The 19,133-nt window shown below is 36.5% G+C and overlaps 4 protein-coding genes across 4 annotated transcripts; 1 reads left to right on the top strand and 3 right to left on the bottom strand.

Annotated features, from left to right (window-relative positions):
* LOC18590550 (alpha-glucan phosphorylase, H isozyme) lies at positions 509–7,167 on the bottom strand. The gene is made up of 16 exons (XM_007016130.2): positions 7,011–7,167; positions 6,718–6,927; positions 6,434–6,613; positions 5,976–6,152; positions 5,790–5,875; positions 5,485–5,674; positions 5,125–5,217; positions 4,363–4,547; positions 4,132–4,249; positions 3,932–4,060; positions 3,185–3,403; positions 2,882–3,085; positions 2,217–2,375; positions 1,447–1,710; positions 998–1,188; positions 509–882 (listed from the first exon to the last, which is right to left on the bottom strand). The coding sequence occupies exons 2-16, from the start codon at positions 6,907–6,909 to the stop codon at positions 756–758; spliced, it is 2,514 nt and encodes an 837-aa protein (XP_007016192.2). The 5' UTR covers positions 6,910–6,927; positions 7,011–7,167; the 3' UTR covers positions 509–755.
* LOC18590549 (calmodulin-binding receptor-like cytoplasmic kinase 1) lies at positions 8,163–12,096 on the bottom strand. The gene is made up of 6 exons (XM_007016129.2): positions 11,762–12,096; positions 11,340–11,590; positions 10,858–11,026; positions 10,493–10,582; positions 9,874–10,172; positions 8,163–8,752 (listed from the first exon to the last, which is right to left on the bottom strand). The coding sequence occupies exons 1-6, from the start codon at positions 11,991–11,993 to the stop codon at positions 8,441–8,443; spliced, it is 1,353 nt and encodes a 450-aa protein (XP_007016191.2). The 5' UTR covers positions 11,994–12,096; the 3' UTR covers positions 8,163–8,440.
* Positions 12,757–17,024, bottom strand: LOC18590548 (probable anion transporter 4, chloroplastic). Its single transcript, XM_007016127.2, has 9 exons — positions 16,529–17,024; positions 15,787–16,013; positions 15,278–15,641; positions 14,859–14,903; positions 14,607–14,753; positions 14,301–14,438; positions 14,173–14,206; positions 13,465–13,644; positions 12,757–13,059 (listed from the first exon to the last, which is right to left on the bottom strand). Exons 1-9 carry the CDS (start codon positions 16,979–16,981, stop codon positions 13,052–13,054), a joined length of 1,596 nt encoding a protein of 531 aa, XP_007016189.1. The 5' UTR covers positions 16,982–17,024; the 3' UTR covers positions 12,757–13,051.
* Positions 17,061–18,051, top strand: LOC18590547. Its single transcript, XM_007016126.2, has 2 exons — positions 17,061–17,330; positions 17,445–18,051. Exons 1-2 carry the CDS (start codon positions 17,297–17,299, stop codon positions 17,897–17,899), a joined length of 489 nt encoding a protein of 162 aa, XP_007016188.1. The 5' UTR covers positions 17,061–17,296; the 3' UTR covers positions 17,900–18,051.

Raw genomic sequence — 19,133 nt, 5'->3', positions numbered from 1 at the left:
TATTTTGTTTTTTTTTTTTGCAAAAGTAATTAAGAAAAAAATGAAAATTAAGAATAAAAGATAAATAATAAAAATATCAAGTAATTTCTCGCATCAGAAGAGCGGTGCAATAATCTACTAGACAGATCCAACTTCCTATCAACAGATATTTACAGTCCCGGCACACTAAGGTCCCATGCGAGTGAGTCAAATTGCAACCCATATGTCGCAGTTTCCACCGAGTCAACTCCAACCCAAAACTAATTGTATGTCTATACAATCGGTATGACTTGTGCTTTATAGAATTCAATGATAATTGATCCATTTCCCAGAAAAAAAAAAAGAAGAAAAGAAAAGAAAAGAAATTTTAACATCTTAAGTTTCTTTCATTTTAACTTTTTTTTTTTTTAATTTTATGAGATTAAGATTTTTCAAAAAGTCGTATTTTCCTATCAACCCAAGGGACGACCTGCCAACCCTAAACTAGCACTTTCAAACTATGTCGAGTGCTCAAAAATAGACTGAAAAATACGACATTATCTAACTAAAATACATATAGATTATGTATAATATTGTTGAATAAACAACAGTAAAAGCCATTTCGTACAACATAACTTATTAGTTTATTACACGTGTGACGAAATCAAGAACCAGAGCTTCCTTCTGGCTTATTTGTTCTCTGCTTACGACAAACGATATTGGAATGTGAATCCTATTATTCTTTCTCCTTGTATGCTTTCACTACTTGAAAACCTGATCAATGAGACCGGTAGGAACTATGGCACGCGGCATTCCTCTATGTTCCAGATTTCCTTTGCATACTGAGCTATAGTCCGATCACTGCTGAACTTGCCACTGCCAGCAGTGCTTAGTATAGACATCTTTAGCCACTTTTTCCTGTCCCTGAAGGTGAGAGATATATGACATATATTATTTCAGTAACATGATATTAAAGGTTATGTAACATGGCAACATTCAGATTTAAAAAAAAAAAAAATTAAGATCACCAATATCTTACTTGTAAACTTCATCTATTCTTGCTTGAGCATCCATGTAACTTGGGAAGTCGTGACCAACTAGGAAATAATCACCTCGACCATAACCTGAGTTCCCCTCGAGAGAGTCAAGAAGTGGGTTGTAGTCATAACTTCCAAATGCTCCACTTCTTATGAATTGCTTGGCCTCTTCAAATCGAGGATCAGGTTTGAACTGTTGGATAGGTAAGAAATAATATCAGACAAGGGCAAGAAAATGCAATTACCAGCTCAAAGCGATGACTCTAAGCTCACAAAAATTTTTTGCCAGCAGCTTCTTGTGGTAGTTACAATACTGAATACCATGAAGCTATGCATATTTTTAGCAAGTGATGCATAAACTGATTCTGTAACGTGTTTAGCATATAGATTGGGCTACATAGCAGTCTTCTTCAGACTCATATATAGATAGAGATGTACAAAAAATCCATACCAATCCATTCTCTCTTTCCTTGCGCAACCTAGGGACTTCATCTGCTCTTGCACCAAATAAAAAGAAATTATCCTCCCCTATTTCCTCTCTGATTTCCACATTGGCACCATCTAGTGTTCCTATTATGAGGCAGCCGTTTAATGCAAATTTCATGTTGCTTGTCCCACTAGCCTCCATGCCTGCAGTACTAATATGTTGGGATAGCTCACTTCCTGGGATAAGCTTTTCGGCTACGGATACATTATAATTTGGAACAAATACCACCTGAAATATTTTGCCATTAGTGAGAAGATTGAAATAAGATATGCACATAACATGCTATTTTGTAGCAGCAAGCCAACAAGCTGGAATAAATGAAGAACACATCAAAATATAACTAAATGTTCTCCCCAGTGGCAACAGTTATCTAATTTCGTTTGCAAATTAATTAAATAAAGATTTATGATCCTTATTCAAGAACAAGAGAGAGCAGTGTATAAGAAATGTTTGCATACAACCTATATAATTTTTTTTGTGATAATTACAGCCTATATATACTTTAAAGAGTAAAGAAGAATTAATTGCTTCTAAAGCCTTATTGAAGCCTTAGACTTAAACAATCATGATATCTTTGAAGTCCCAAACATATGATACAACAGCATGCAGCAGTAAATAGATTTCTGATTCAGAAAAAGTAAAAAGGACTTCACATGCTAGAGAAATAAACATTGCACCCACGTACAATAAAAGACCTCAGAAGTTGAATGAAGAGTGAAAAATAATTAATTTACCTTCAAATAACTATTGACTTCAGGATCATTGTTGACTACCTCACCAACATCATTCACCAATTTGACTATTCTTTTAGCATTTGTATAAGTAGCAAATGCTTTCCCTCCAATCATAAAAGTGCGGGGAGTTGTATTCTTCCGCTGCTCAGGACTCATCTCCTACAATAAATTAGTTTCAGAAAAGTTAATAAATTTTCGTGCATAAATCTTGCCACATCAAGATATGAAGTTCAAATTAAGAGAGCTTGTCATTTACATTATTTGGTAATTAACTATGAGTTGACATAAGCATTAAGAACCAAAAAATTAAATAATAATTCAATGTGATGAATAAAACTGACATATATCACAGCTTTGTTACGTATAGGATACAATTAGTTTGGCATTCTTATATTTTATCTTAAGTTGTTTTAGCTGCCGAATTTGATTCATTGTGATGTGTCTGTGAACAAGTTATAAATATGGAGATAGCAATCAGATTGAAGAATTACGCATGTACCAATAGAAATAGAAATTGTGACATGGATACAAGGATTATGAATTGATGATGATTTTCAAATTTGGTAGATTATGTAAACATAACCACACTACAGTGGCTCGAATGCAAGTAAATGAAATTTCATTAGGCAAACAAAATGTCAAGATGAATCAGTATGGTTTGATACCTTTAACTTCTTGTACCTATAGATTGCACCCAAAATATTCAGCAGCTGTCTCTTGTACTCATGAATACGCTTAACTTGTATGTCAAATAAGCTGTTTGGGTCAATGCTTACTCCTGTTACATGCAATATGTACTGTGCCAAACGTTGTTTATTAGCCATCTTAGCAGATGCCCATTCATTTTGAAGATCTGCATTATCAGCAAACTGTTGGAACAGCATAAGTTCATGTGTAACATAATTGCAATTACTGGAACAGTGCTATAAAAAAAAATTCATACTCCAGAGATTTATTTTGATACATACTTTTTGAAGACCGGAAAGTAGGTTGAGGTTGGTCACCCATTGGTCAGTTTTTAACCACTTGGTGATTATGTTACTGAGCTCTGGACTGCAAAAATGAAGCCACCGACGAGGAGTAATGCCATTAGTCTTATTTTGGAACTTGGTGGGCCATATAGAGACAAAATCTGCAAATAACTCAGCCTTTAAGATGTCACTGTGTAGCTGGGCTACACCATTTACCTGAAAAGAGATCAGCAACATAAACTTACTTCGAAGAACATCCAAAAAATCGCTGAACAGCTCAAAAGCAGAAATACTTTTGGTTCATGAAAGAAGAAAAAAACAGAGCTTTTTTTTTCCTCTTCTTTTTCCTTTCTAAGGAGAAAAATGACCAAACAATAAAGAGACTTGAGGAAAAATGAATAAGTAACATGTGAGAAAGCAAGATGAAAAATTGAATCAAAAGGAGTTCAACTCAATGACAGGTCTATTGGAAAAACCATTCCTCAAAAGCATTACAAGCTATTGCAGTTGGTGACACTTTCACAAAATACAAGTTTAAGAAAATATATGTGCGTATGTGTGTCCAATCATAAATTGCTTGGCTTTTGTTGTAGCAGGAAGACAGTTCATGACCATTCAGAAATAACTATTCAAATTTCTAATAACAAATTTAAGAAACTTAGTAATTTCAGGGAGAAAATAGAGCTGCGTTAATGATCTGGAAAAATAACTTTATCCTTAAAATGTTTTTGTGGAATAGCTTACCGTATGTGAAGATACCACACATAAGTTTGCCATCCTCACAACTGGCTTCTGGGGATTATGATCCAAAATGCGCATGCTAGAAAGCTTATGCTCAAGGTCAGGACGGGAGGCATTTATCATCGCAAGAAACTGCAAACACATAAAATTTGGGATTAGAATGCAGACTCAAACATATAGAAAGCAAAGGGCAAGTGAATTACCCTCTTGTCAATTTCCTCTATGATTTCCATGTGGCGAGGAAGAAGCTTCCACATTACAGGTTGTGACCACTTCTCAAGTGCTTCAGGAAGGACAGTGTGATTGGTATAAGCAATTGTCCTGGTTCAGTTATTGACATTTAATACTTGTTATTTCAACAAACGTTGATGGCAATATGTGCCAGAAAGCAACAGAAGCTGCCATAAAACATTGTAGAAAGTAGAACAAGATACCTTGTTGTCACATCCCAAGCTTCATCCCACCCAAGTCCTTCATCATCCATTAGTAAACGCATCAGCTCAGGAATCGCAAGTGTAGGATGAGTATCATTCAGCTGCACAGCAACCTTGCCGGGAAATTCAGACCATTGCCATGAGCCCTTTCCACTTCTTCTCTCCTTGAATCTGAGAATGATGTCCTGTAATAATTCCAACATTAAAACCAATATAAAAGAATCCTAGCAGAAAAATTAAAAACCCTGTTTTTAATTAAGTTCAGAACCATGACACTGAAGAATTTGAGACAATTAGCTCAGTAAAAATTGCTAGTACAACTAAAATTGGGTTGTCATTCTTGATTGCAGCAATGTAACCCTGCCTTCATCTACAGAGTTCATAGGACACTAAAATACTTGCAGATTTGAGCGGAAAAATCACCCTTGGAACTATGACCAAGAAAAGCCTCAACATTTTCCTCTGATTTCAAATTCAACCTGTATGTAGGTTCCTGAGTACAGATCAGACTTTAATTCTATAAACCATGCACTAATCTTTACATGCTGTTTTGACCACTGACATATATTATTTAAATTTTTCCGTAGCTTTCAAAAGGTAAATTCTACAAAAGTAAGGGACCTTGGTGGTAATGAAAGAACACAGGGACCAAAGAGTTCTATTTACAGAAAAACGAAAAAAAGAAAAAGAAAAGGGAACATAAGAATCAAGGAACCAGAAACTGTGTAAAGGACGAAGGAAACAAAAACTGTATCAACTAACCTGCAATGATGCACTGCACAGGAAAAATTGTTGTTTTAGACGTAAAAGCTTCCCATTTTCAGTAGCATCTCCAGGATATAAAACAGCACATATCTGAGAGCAAAAAGTTCATTGACAATAAGAGCAAAGAAAACATGCAGTGGGATGCGTACATAAATGTAGCCTAAAAATTTTTCAGAAGCTTATAAATATTAATCAACAAAATCTTAGAAGCTTGGTGATAATACCATTTCTGTACCCAGAAACCAACAAAGCAATTAATCAATTTATATTTCCAAAATTAGCTGAGTTAATTCCCTCTGCAATATGAAGGCTATTTCTTTCCGGCCCACCTTTCATTAAGGGATCTTGATAATTCACCTGTTGAGCTCCAGAATGAAGTTTTGCAGCAGATTCATATTGTCCATCATTAAACAGAAACAGATTGAAATTCTCAGCACAAGATTTTGCTTCCCAGAGGCGTAGACTAATTGTGTTCTTGGTCTTGTAGCCTGGAATTGGAACATCATAAGCCAGGGCTTGCACAACCTCTCCCCCAACCCATTTTCGGCTGCAATGCATTTAAAGCAAAAAACATCACTTAATGTAATCTATATTTTATGAAAACTGAAATAGTAGAGAATGGCATTCAGACAATCTATATTAAGTCTTAAATTAACACTTACGACTCATCTGGATTAACCTCTACACGACCAAAGAATCTGACAGGAAACACTACATCATGCCTAACAACTTCCCAAGGACTAAACTTCTACAAAAATTCGCAATCAAAACAGAAGCATAAGTGAATAATCCCAGGAAATCTAGGCAATATTTACTACAACATAAAGGTGAAGTGCAACTGAAACAACCTCAAGCCAATCCTCAGCAATTTCCTCTTGTCCTTGTTTGGTGATCCGCTGCTTGAAAAGCCCATATTTGTACCTTAAACCGTATCCCCAAGCAGGCAAATTTAGTGTAGCCATGGAATCAAGAAAACAAGAAGCAAGCCTTCCCAAACCACCATTTCCAAGTGCAGCATCTTTCTCCTACAAATTTTGCAGTCCTCAATACAATGCACATTAAAAGGACTAAGAGCAAAAGAAATCACCTTTCTGTAAATTGGAGTTAAGGTTCTATAGTTCTTTCGATTATCATTTCATATAAAAATAAAATTATGCAATTTTGTTATTTAAAAACCTTTTTACTTTTTAATTTTTAGTTGTTCTAAAGGATTACTATTAAAATGTTTTTTTAACTTTTTTTTTAAAAAAAGAAGTAACAAAATCAATGACTAAATGGCGCCATATAAAGTCGATTTAGGAATTACCTGCTCAACAATCTCTTCGAGTTCATGTCCTAACTTATTCAAAGCATCGGCGTAAGCATCTTGAATGTTGAGATTCCCAATCGCATTAGTCAAAGCTCGTCCTTGAAGATATTCCATTGATAAGTAATAAGTCTGTTTCGGATCAACTTTGTGAAAGTGAAGGAAGGTTTCATTCCATTGCTTCAAAAAATATCAAAACAAAGAGTTTCATAATTAGCCAAAAACACATCTTTGCAAAGAATATGAATAAAAAAACAGAAAACAAGAAAGAAATCATTAAATACTTTAATGAGACGATCACGAACACTCTCGGCTGTAGCAAAGAAGGCTTGATCCGGCTCAAACTTGAACGGCGAGAAATGAGGATTGAACTGCGCGTGGTAATTGATATTCGATGCGATTCCCGTCGGCTCTTCGCTCAACGGATTCGCAAACGCCGGTACTTTTTCCGTTGCGGCTTTACCGTTTGCCGCCATCTTCGACTTTCCGAAACACTGAAAAATGAGAGAAAGATGAGAGAGAACCTTGAGTGAATGTAAAGAGAGTAGTGAGTAGTGACTCAGTGTCAAAGTCTTACAAGGATTCTTAAAACAGTTCCAAAATTTGCTAAGCAAGTTGCGAAATGAGATATTTTTGGGGGAATATGCGGAAGAGCTGAGATTTTTGATAGCAAAAGCAGAAAAAAGACAAGAAAGGGTACAGAGAGAAAATGAAACTGATTTGAAAGAAGAAGGAAAAATATCGGACAGATTGTAGACTAGAGGTTTTGGTTTTTTCTTTATGACATGAGGCGGGCAAAGACACGCTCGTTAGCTTATTGGGTTTCCGAAAAGGCGCGGGGGACACGTGGCGAGATTCAAGGGAAAGCGCGCTCAACGAGATGGCACAACCAACGGATCTGAAAAGGGAATGGGTCAATATCACGGGTTCCCTCCCTTTCCGAGCCTTTTTGGGTGATTGGGACCCAAGCGGCCAAGCCCATATCACGAAAACTGAATAGAATTAATTAAATTAACGGAAATATATATTATATATTATTTTAAATATAATACCAACTTTTATTTCATTTTTTTCCTATTTAACTGATTAAAAAATTCTTAAATTATTAATAAAATTAAAATATTTAAATAAATTTTTATTCTTTTATCATATTCAATCAAATTATTATATTTTTATTTAAATTAAATAAATACATTGACGGTGATAATAAAAATTATTTCTTAAACTAGAATTTGGTGAATTCATGTTTAAAGTTGTGATTTATAATGATAATTTTAAACTTTAGTTTGATTACGATAGTTTAATAATAGTTAGATTATTATACCTTATTGAAAGTCTTTTATATCAAATCTTAAACTAAAATAAAGTTATTGTATTTGGTTCCATAGGTTAAAGAATATCAATTTTAATGGGCATAATTTAGTCGTAAATGAGATAAGATGGTGAGCTCAAAGAGGGTTGCTATATATATAATATTATTTTGAATAAGTTAAAATGAAGAAGGAATTGGTGATCAATTTCCGATTACAGTGATGGAGATATTTTTCATATTTCTTCTTGTCCATTTTTATATTGAAGTTTATACATTTTTCCTCACCAGAATTGTTTTATACTCAAAATCTCTCTCTCTTTTCAATATGAGTTCAGTACTGGTTGTCTGAGTGAGAGGGGGCAGTGATGTGAAGGCCTTGATCATCTATAAGCATTATTCTACATGCAAAATAGGACATGAAGTAAAATCTCTGCAATAGAGTCAAAAGTACAATTGTTTTACTTGTGAATTTGGGGCATAGAACAAACATTAGATTGGGAAAGCCATGGGCAAAGTCTGTGTAAGAAAATAAAAAGATTTGCTAGCTTTTATGAGTAGTTCTACTCCTATTGAATAGAAAAGTGTGGCACAAGCTGTTTACATTTTTGGTTGTTTTGAGATTGGGACTTGATGAAGTTACAAAGAGAAAAGAATGAAAAATAATTCACAAACAATTCAAGAAATCACTCACTACTTTATGCAGAAATAAATCCATAGCTCTCATCCTCTTCTATTCCAAATAATTGCCTGTTAGTCTTTGCATCTCTATCAGGAAAATTTGCGGAATGGTGAGAGGCAGAAGAAGAGGCTTTTTCTTTGAAATCTTTGCGGATTCCCCACAATACCTCCGCACACTTCTTCATGGATGGTCTAGATTGTCTCATTGGTGCAAGGCATTGGTGAGCCAATTTCAGGACCCGCTCCACCACCATGTTTGATGCTGGACTTCTCCTTAGCCTTGGGTCCATGGCAATTACAAACTCTCCTTCCTTTAATCTCTTCATTGCCTGCACAAATAGAAAGCTCTCAGAGAATGTTCTAGTTGACAGCTTTCCCTCTATGCTTTCTAGATGTTTTACAGATTTGCTCACTGGAAAATTGGCAATGTAATATCCCCCATGTTTTCCAACAAAGATAATAACAGCATACACCAAGTCACCAGACTTGCAGTGGAGTTGGAAAATCATTTCAATCCCCAACAATTGGCCATAATACAAGGGAACAAGCCATATGATGATGTGACAAGCAATTGAAACTTTACCGTCTTCATGTGATCATTGTGATGGATCTTTCCCATGCAAATACCAGAAAGAAACTTTCTATTTTGTCTTAGAGAGCTAAATTGACATCATTCTTGTTTTAAGTAAAACAGCATCATGTGCAAGTCTAGAATTAACTAGGATACCTTGAAATAAGAATACAATGATAACCTCTAACCAACTTCTTTATCTTTAATTAGTAAAGTAAATTGGATAATGGATACAGTTGCCTACAAGGCTACTACTGACTTCTGTTTTCACTAAACTTTTATCCTTTTGAATTTACCACTACCAACATAAGTTATTCAGCAGGAAACAATTTAGGCTGTTGCAGATTGGTCAAAATCCTAAAATCCTGAAAACGGGATTAAGATTACAAGTCTAATTACATGAAGGAACTTGGTCATGAGTATAATTTGAACCAGCATCCTTTTAGGCATATGCTACTTTAAACCTAGATTCAGCATGGCAGAGGAGGCTTAAGAATAGGACTTTTATCTGCAACTTCTGGCATGCGCTTTTTACATAGAAGCACACATACAAAGAGCACTTATGTCTGTACGAATGTAATGGAAACAGTGCCTATCTGCAGTGCAGATTATGCTTCACAAAGACTAAAAAGAATCATGGAAATCAATTTTCCTAATATGTGACACCTTCAAATGAGAAGCTAAATTACTGCCTTTTTCATTTGCTAACATGCATGGTTCATGTCTTAGATGCTTCAACCTTTGTTGAGTTACAATCATGTTAATAAGAGCTATAAATACTCAGAAAAGTAAGCTCATCAATTAACTGCAAGTTCTAGAGCATCTCTGTGAAGAACCCGTATTTTCTTTGTAGTTCAGGGGGAAGTAGGTAATACTCACCCATCGTATCATTACTCTCTCCTTAACTGGCCTTTTTGATTCTACTGGATATCTTCCGGTCATCAACTCCACGAGCACTACACCAAAGGAGTATACATCACTTTTTTCAGTGAGCTGATATGTTCTGGTGTATTCAGGATCCACATAGCCTGCAGTTCCTTTGACTTGAGTAGAGATGTGGGTTGCACTGGGATCCTCTGAAGCAAGTCGTGCAAATCCAAAGTCTGCCACTTTGGCCCGAAGTTTCTCTGTGATAAGGATGTTCGATGCTTTTATGTCTCTATGGATTATAGGAGGATCTGTCAATTGAAAAAAACAGATTCAGCATCTTCAAAGCCTTTATTATCCAGATACCTTGTCACAAAGAGTCATGTAATTGAGTCATTATTTGAGGTGCAATTGTGTTGAAACTGGCCAGCTGACCTTGCAACAACAATCAACTAGTTCCATATTATAAAAAGAAGGATCAAGAAAATTCCTATAGTGCTACAATTTTGAGTTTGAACTTCACAAACTCATACCATGGCATCAGGTAAACAGTAAGATACCAACTCTTTGAATCATGTTGCAGACCAGGAAATGCCTAATGACGTATAAACTAGAAAAGTATTAGAAATACCTGTGTATGAGTGAAGATAGGTAATTGCATGAGCAACATCAATTGCAATGTCCAGCCGTTCCGCAATTTCAAGCCCGTTCCCCCTTACACCTGCATTAAGAAAAGATTTCTTACTAGTTAATGCTAACATTAAACTATATTGTACTTAACTATATGTTGTTATGTGAGCCATTGACGCTATTAAATTGGGAATCAACTCTCTCTCTTTTTTATTTTGACAACTTTCCTTTAGCTTCCTATTTTCTGTCATAAATTACTGCGTGTAAATCAACACTTAAATTTCCAAAAGTGAAGTATCTATCTCCTGTTCCTGCTTTCCCTGACTCTAGTTTTAGTACTTTCAGAGTGTGAAACTTGTTCCTTACCATCAAGATGTTCTCGAAGATTTCCATTTCCAACATATTCAACCACTATAATCTGCACGTCTCCATGCTCCAGAAATCCCAATAACCTTACTAAGTTCAGATGTTCAATCTTTGATAATGTAAGTATTTCATTCTTGAATTGCAGTGAGAAGCCCTGGTTATACTCGTCCTGTCACAGATTAGATGATTGAGTACACATGTACTAAATGATTGAGCATCTATTTTTCAAGGCCATTAGCATGTAATTGATCATTTAGTGCGGATATGTACAAAATGGTTGACCATTTATGCTAATATAAAGGCTCTTAGTATGTAATTTCAGAAGGATCCCTTTGTTTTTTATGTTCTATTCCTGTTCATACCCAATTGATAATCTAGCAAATTTACGTACCGGCAATGCCTGATGGTTATGGTAATTCATTTTATGAGACCAGACAAATCTACTTCATTTACAAACGTTGAAAACATGCATACTAGATTACCTTTTTAGCACGCTTTACAGCAACCAGAGATCCATCCTTGAGCCTCCCTCTATAAACCGTTCCAAACCCACCTTCCCCAATTTTATTTCCTGGAGAGAAATTCCCAGTTGCCTTACAAATCTCTTCAAAGGAGAAATCAGGTGTTGGAATATGTCCACTGACAGAATTGGAAGAGCCATACGAATCAAAGGACTTGAACATTCCTGAGCTCCTAACATCACTTCCCGCCGAACGATCTGTCGAAGTTGAAACTGCAAAACATAAGAAAGCTCATGGTCATTGGATATATATCATTTTCACACAACTTTTTATTGCTGCTGCCGAACATATATCCATTGTATTAATAGCTGAAAGCTCCTTGGCTACTTATGTTTTGTGTTCATTCATTCAACAAGAAAAGAAACGAAACCAGCAAAACTCACAGGAAATTCTTGTGACTTGGTTGTTCTTTCTGTTGATATCAGCAATAGCCTTTTTCCTTCTCCTAAATAGCGATCCTGTGAAAACTCCAGCTAGTTTCCTGGACGCAGCTTTGAAGTAGTTCCGGACAGAGTGAGTTTTATGTTGATTCTTGTCGGAGTTTTTGCCAGGCAGATCGTGGCCCTGTATTCCTTGACTTGATTGGAGGTTACTTGGATGCAGTGCTTTCTTCATTTTCAGAGCTTACGGCCCTTTCCTTAGGTCAGTTTGATCATGTCTGGCTGTGGCCAAAAGTAAAAGTAAACGCAAATGGGTCTTAATTGCTTAAGGATACGTATTTTATTTTATGGCAGAGACCGAATCAAGAAGATAAAACTCGTTTTCTTGTGGAGCCGGCCAGTAACGCAAGTACGTCAAATATCTAAAACAACTACCAGCATATGCAGCTTGCACCTTAAATGCAATTCGATGTGACTAAACGGCCCAAGGCCCAAATCAAAATATTCGAATTAGTCCCTTTGTACAGGAAAGGTTGCCATCTTTCTTTCTTGTCACTTGTTACTTGTTAGCAAGGCCACATCATTTGCAATTAGAGGTGAAAACAACAGGCCGTCCGCTACTATAGCAGCTGCTCTCATTCCAGTCAAGGGCTGCAGACAGCAGTCGACATATAACTTTAATACGTACGACTAAAATAGTAGGTCAAGCTTTATCGCTAGGACGAATATGTCTCATGGGCTCCCACAGTCCCTCGCCTCATCGTGGGGCGGTTACAGGTTTATCTCAACGAAATTAATTTTCAAACTCAAAGTCAATTAGTCAGTTCACTTACATGTAAAAGAGTATATGCAATGGCGGTCCTCATCTTCGAACCTACAGCAATCCATTCTGTGGGTAGCCCAAAACAGAACATTGATGTCTCAGGTCAACCGGACGGCTGGGTCAACCCCATCTTTAGGAGAAAGACACACATACATGACTGAATGGAAACAGGCAGTGAGATGAAAGCTTCAAGCATTTATCACCTATATTTGCGTTAAACCCTGACTAGTGACTGCACTGGAACATCAGATTCTCCATATGGCTCAGGACGGTAAAATCGTGTACTGTACATTTCTTTGGCTTTCCACAGGAAATTAACAGGAGGATTATTTCTTTTTTACAGGATCTACTGCTCAACATTGTTTATGACACAAAAAAAAAAAAAAAACAATTTTGCTCCTCTTGTTGCAGTAGATGACTCCACAATCCATCAGCAACACAGGTTTACAGCGAGCAGTCCAAAAACTTGTTCATGAAACTGCTGACCACAAATTATAAATGCAACCAATTAACAACATAAAGAGAGCGTAGATGTTAGGATTAAACAAGTGACACAGCCAGTCAGCTTAAAATCACACTTTTGGTGAAGATGCTCGATCTTTCTTAATAAAACTAATTCACAAGTTTTATGTGTATGGTTAATTTTCTCTTTGTAGTTTTTTATAGTCAGCTATTATTTAGATCTTAGAATTTAAGCATCCTGTTATTGCAAAGAACTATTGGCATTATGAAATAATAGCACTGAGTTCTACAATGGCAGAATGCGTTATGACCTTAGTACTAGGTTGGAGGTGTATGGGGGTTTATTTGAAATGGCTTTGTCAAAGAAAGTAAAAGAAAAGCAAACTAAAGAATCATTAGGACAACTGGTTATGATACTGACCAGTTTCATCAAAGTTGACTCTCTCGCCAGTGGAAAAGATATTGTAGAAAAGAGCCGCTAGAAAGTATAAGAGTGAAGTGAGCAATAAAAATCCTTGGAATGATCCCACCAATTCAACAAAGAAACCAGCTCCAACTGTTCCCAGAATAGCAGCAAATGTTCCAGCAGTATTTGAAATTCCTAAGGTCAGAAATAAAAGCAATCATTATATGAACTTAACCAACCTGTATATTTCTCCAGCCAAAACAAGAAACAAACTGGAAACTTTTCTTATTTTTAACTAGAATCTGAAAACAGAATATGCTCCTCCTAATAAATTCATTTATTTGTCATTAGACTTACAGTGTAATTATCATGCTCAAGTTCATTTCTTCAGAAATGATACTGGAAGTCCATGTACCAAGATAATTGTTTATATTTAACAATTTACTTTCTTGTCAATAAACACAGGCAATGTGCTCATATACACACATGCTACCAGGCAATGCACATAACAAATAGTATGGAGGAGTTAGCATCTACATTAAGAGCATAACAATAAGTGTTTAAAGCAGTGTAACAATGATTTATATTTTGAAGGACAAATTTGACATGGACTATTCATTTGTCACAAGAAGTTCATCACTTAAGGCAGTTTGCTCTTGAAATTTTCATATGAAGAAAGCAATCAAACAAAAAATACATGATGATGGAAATGAATTATCGTACCATGTAAAACACCAGAATAATGTGGAGCAATCTCCTGGTAATAGAATTGAAAGGGAGAAAGTTAGACAAATGTGAAAAATTCATTCAATCTTACAGTTTAACTTTTGAAAATAAGTGATTAATCTGACCTGAAGGTTAACAAGGAAACCACAGTGACTGAATGCTTTCAGCCCAACAGCTACACTAAGCCAAGCAGATGCAGTTGATGGACTTTTTGCTGCAGTTAAGCCAATCAGAGCAATCGCAGGACCAATAAAACCAATGGACTGCAGATAAGACACAGATTGGACGCTTAGTAAGCTGAAAGGAAGTTCAAAGAACCAAATGACTAATAGCGAACTACCACCACAAGAAAAGGAGGTAAAAGCACAATTAACCATTGTATAACTGACCCATTTTTTAAAGTCAATAGTATCATTTTCTCCCAAAATTACCTGCATGATCTTGCGAGTCAAAGTGATACTGGTACCATTCCGTATCAATGTGTCTGACCATAAACCAGCCAAGTACCCTGTCAATGCCATCATGCTCCATGGAACAGCACTAAACCATGCTGCTTGTCTGAGATCAACATGATGAACCTATGCCAAAATGGTCCTTATTTGCACCTTATTCTAAAGACAGTAAGACTACATTTATTCACCCATCACAAAATGAACAGCTCATAGTTAACTTTTACCCCTTACCAAGTTAAAGTAGATAGGCATCCATGAAAGAATAACGAAAAAGCCCTGCAAAAAATTTTTTATGAAAAGGTTAGAGTATTTGCAGATATGTAAAACTAAGTGACTGAAACATATATAATCTAATGAGAATTTTACATTGGTTGAAAACTATTTTGCCCAGTTAATGTGATTTCAGCCAGTAATGCATCCAATTCATATAAATGTTTAGGTTGACTCAAATTTCCTTTGTGTTGGGGGGAGGGGGTGTAGTGTGTTTATGTAGGCTGTTGAGGCAAGGCAACAGCATTTTGTTTGAAATTAGAAAAAAGCTAAAGGCAGAATGGTCAGAGAGCATAGTTACAAGCTACATAACCAGACCATATTTAGAAAATCATTAACATAGTTATGTAATAAGCTACAGGGAAAGGAATGTGCATTACCCAGCTATGCATGGCATTTGCAAGAATTAGAGACCATGTTGGCATTTTAGAAAGCAACCTTCCAAATGGAGGGATCATTTTTGTCTTAGGTTTGTTCTCCACTGCATGAGATTTCTGCCTCTTGTTCATTATGTAGTCCAGTTCATATTTTGATATCTGGGAACTTCTAGCAGGAGTACTTGATGTTGCAGATAACCATACTAAAACCCAAAGAAATCCACACAGTCCAAATATCACAAATGGTCCAAATATACCACCTTGGGACATGAGAATTGGGGATAAAGTGAGTCCTATTGCATTTCCAAGCTGAAATCCAGCCATTGCCATTGCAACAGCCCTGGCACGTTCTGTTGGTGGAAACCATCTAAAACAAAAAGTATGCACAATCTTCAACAGTTAGGATTCACCATGTTGTTACTATGAAAATGAACTTGCTCGAAGGCACATGATTTATATCATCAATTTCTGGTGATCATCATCAAACGGTAAAATAAGAAGACCATCAATACCTTGCCACCATGTTGTTCATGCACGGAAGAGCCACACCTTCTGCAACACCAAGCATAGCCCTTGCAAAAAGTAATGCCCACAAAGAGTTTTCAGCAGCCCATGGTGTAAGAAACGTAGCTAATGACCACAATGCCACTCCCCATGCCATTACTACCTTACCACCATAATAGTCCACTAATGTCCCTCCTGCTATCGGTGAAATCAAGTATCCCCACAGAAAAGATGACTGCAACAAATTTTAACACTTAGTAACTTTTTAAACGTTATTTAAAAAGAGAAAAACAATTACACCCAAGTTTGATTATGTAATAAAAACCAATTGCCTAAGAGCTTATTTCTATTGACTAATTCGAAGAAAGTACAGCAACAAACAAGTCTCAATTTAAGGGTCGCTTTGGTTGTTACCTTTACGACCTGTACTTTGCTTCCTACAAAGTTATTTAAAAGCAAAAACACATGGTAGAAGAGAAAATAATAATTGATTTCAAATGTAATACAAATACTAACAAAATTAGAATAAAGAAATGAAAATACTGCGTTTAGTTTTCCCAAAAAAGGTTAACTTTTGACTACAACATTTATCTCATTCCCAATCAAAAACAATTCTTTTTTTCTCCAAATTCATACACTGACCAATTTCTTTAGCAAATTATAGTGTAATTTACTATCCTTTAAGTTTCAAAGCAACAATAACCGAATATTTCATCAAGAGAAGCAAAAGGAAAGCACTAAAAGAGCCACCTGAACAATGCCGGAAAACGATCGGCTCCAGCCATGAGCAAGCGACAACGGCACAATCGCCACTGACATCACGACTCTATCCGCATTACAGAGCGCCAGAGCTAAAGCCAGCATCGCCACCACTTTAACACGCTCGGACGTGATAAACTCCGCGAAACTCGACGACTCAGTCCCGCCTTTGTTCGGCAACGAACCGAACTGAGTATCGTTGGATGAAACCCTAACTCGACGAGATAGAATCCTACTTGACTCACCCGAGTCATCTCGCAGCTGCTGGTGAACTCTCAAACTGGTCCTCGAATTTACATTTCCGAAGCATTTAAGCTTTGAAGATTCAATCAAATAAGAAGTTAATTGAGGTTTAAATTGCTCAGCTTCGACAAATTTACCATTTTGAAAGCTCGCAGGAGAAAAACTGCGTATCGGTCGATTTAAAGAGAGCGTTGAGTTCATCGTTGAAGTGACCGCCAAGTGCTGACTTGAGAAACCGTAGCCGCCTCGTTTATACTTTATATAGCGTTAATCTTACTAAATGACTCAATTACCCCTAACTTTCCCATGAAGTGTAGAAAGTAGTTTCCTGAATTTTTGGAAACTGTAGGGATAAATTTGAAAGTTTAGAAACTGCCTAATGCTCTTATGATCTTATCGTTAATAGAAATTAGATAAGGTAAGCTTCCCTCCAATCGTTTGACCATGCGACAGACTCAAACTATTCCTTGATCAACGGATTTGGATAGTTTTATCAAGGTTCGGTTTTTCCCAAAAATGATTCGGAAACGATATCAAGAAACCAAAGCAGGTAAATTCCAATGTCAAGTATGAACAAACTTAGTTGTATTATATTTTTTACATTGGTTGGCTTGAACCTGTTCGATCAAAAGGCTGAATGAAACCAGTTTTACCAAATTTTCAGGCTTCCAGTTGTTGAAATCTATAAATGCGGACAAGTATTTGAAGAAGATAGGATTAGGCAAAGAAGACTACCACTTTTGGAAGCAAGTTGGGAAGGCACTGCTATGCACTTACACGCTCTTCGGCGTCGCATGGCTTTACAACGAAACATCCCCACTGGGGTGGTGGACGTTGAAGCCTAGGCCGAAGGAAGAGAGAGAGCTAGCCCATTTATATGAGCGGAGGGAGTTTCCTTATCCTGGTGATGCTGAGGCAATGGAAGAGTTTGTTGCTAAAGGAGGCATGATTGGAACTACCATTGGTCCTAAAGGGATCATCGAAACGGATAAAGATTCCTTTAATTATCAGAAGGAGATGCAGAACAAGAAGTTTGAGCAGGAGGCATTAAAGTTGTGGCTCAGGATGAGGAATGAGGTTGTTTCAGAGCTTCAGGAGAAAGGGTATGATGTTGAGTGAGTGCTTTCTACTATAGCATATAGTGAATCTGTGAGGGTTTCTGTATGCATTTCTATGTATCTTGTTTGAAGATCGAGTTTCCTGGATGATCTCAGTTATGTTTAATATCCATGTCTTGTTAACCCTTTTAAATGCTACAACATTTCATCTCATTCTTGCTAGTTAAGCTAAGTGCAAGCAGCAACGTCCCCTGGTTTTTACTCATGCAAATAGAGCAAAGTCAAAATGCACATGAAGTGAAGGTGATTTGTGCTTTGTCTTGTCCACATTTGCCCTGGAAATTTTCCATTGGCATTATCCTTCATCTGGAATGTATTACTCTTGGGAAATTTCCAAGGTAAACAAAATTTCTGGCAAACAAAAGTTATCAGAATCCATGTGGACAGCAAGCACGTGGAATTATGGAACTTGAAAGATATAACAGATATGTGGTGTTGTAATCGGATTTGTCTGTTGGTGGAAGTATATTTCATTGAATAGACGAATAATTATTGATCTTGGTATTTGGGAAGACCGTCGACTGGTCCTTTTCGGGGAAGGAGGTCGTTATAGAGAGAAGGCATTCTTCTTATCTGCTATGTTCTTTTCTGGGACAAAAAACAAGGTGAAAGTTGCCACTCAAGATTTTTGTTTTACATGTGAGAACTAAGTATGCAATGAGATGTTTCTTATGTCTAAAACACGTCTACCCATAGACTAGATCCATCTTAAAAGATAAATGGGAACTTTAATATGCTGTGGCCAAGTGAGATAAAAGGAAGAAGTGTTGGCTGCGTAGGGGTGCATTGATGCTTGCACCATTCACTGTTATAACTGATATAAGTAGCAAATTTCCGAAACCAGCTGCAGAAAAACATGGGCTTAAGCAAAACAACTTATGACAACGAAATATAGAAGAAAACACTGAATGAGTTGCTCTAATCAGTTTCCCATAGATGGTAGACCTAAATGCATGAAAGGATGCCCTGCAGAAATCCAGAATGCATAGCTAAGTACGTTTCAAAAAATAGAAAACTTGACTCGCATTTAAGAGTATCAGGTAACTCATTAAGACGTGGCAGTGATCAATGAATTCATTGATATTAAGGACTAATTAAGGAAGCATCAGGTCAATTTCGTGAAAATGCTCAAGAAAGGCTATCTTTGACTCTTTGTCAAACATCTAGCTAAGCCATCACATCATGTTAAACACCCTTCAGGCAACTCCATTTTTTGCTACAGTTGAGTATGACAG

The sequence above is a fragment of the Theobroma cacao genome, chromosome 9 (genome assembly GCF_000208745.1).
Source record: "Theobroma cacao cultivar B97-61/B2 chromosome 9, Criollo_cocoa_genome_V2, whole genome shotgun sequence".
NCBI classification, from domain to species: Eukaryota; Viridiplantae; Streptophyta; class Magnoliopsida; order Malvales; family Malvaceae; genus Theobroma; species Theobroma cacao.
Note: the sequence above shows the minus strand (reverse complement) of the source record. Positions and strands in the feature narration are given on the sequence as shown.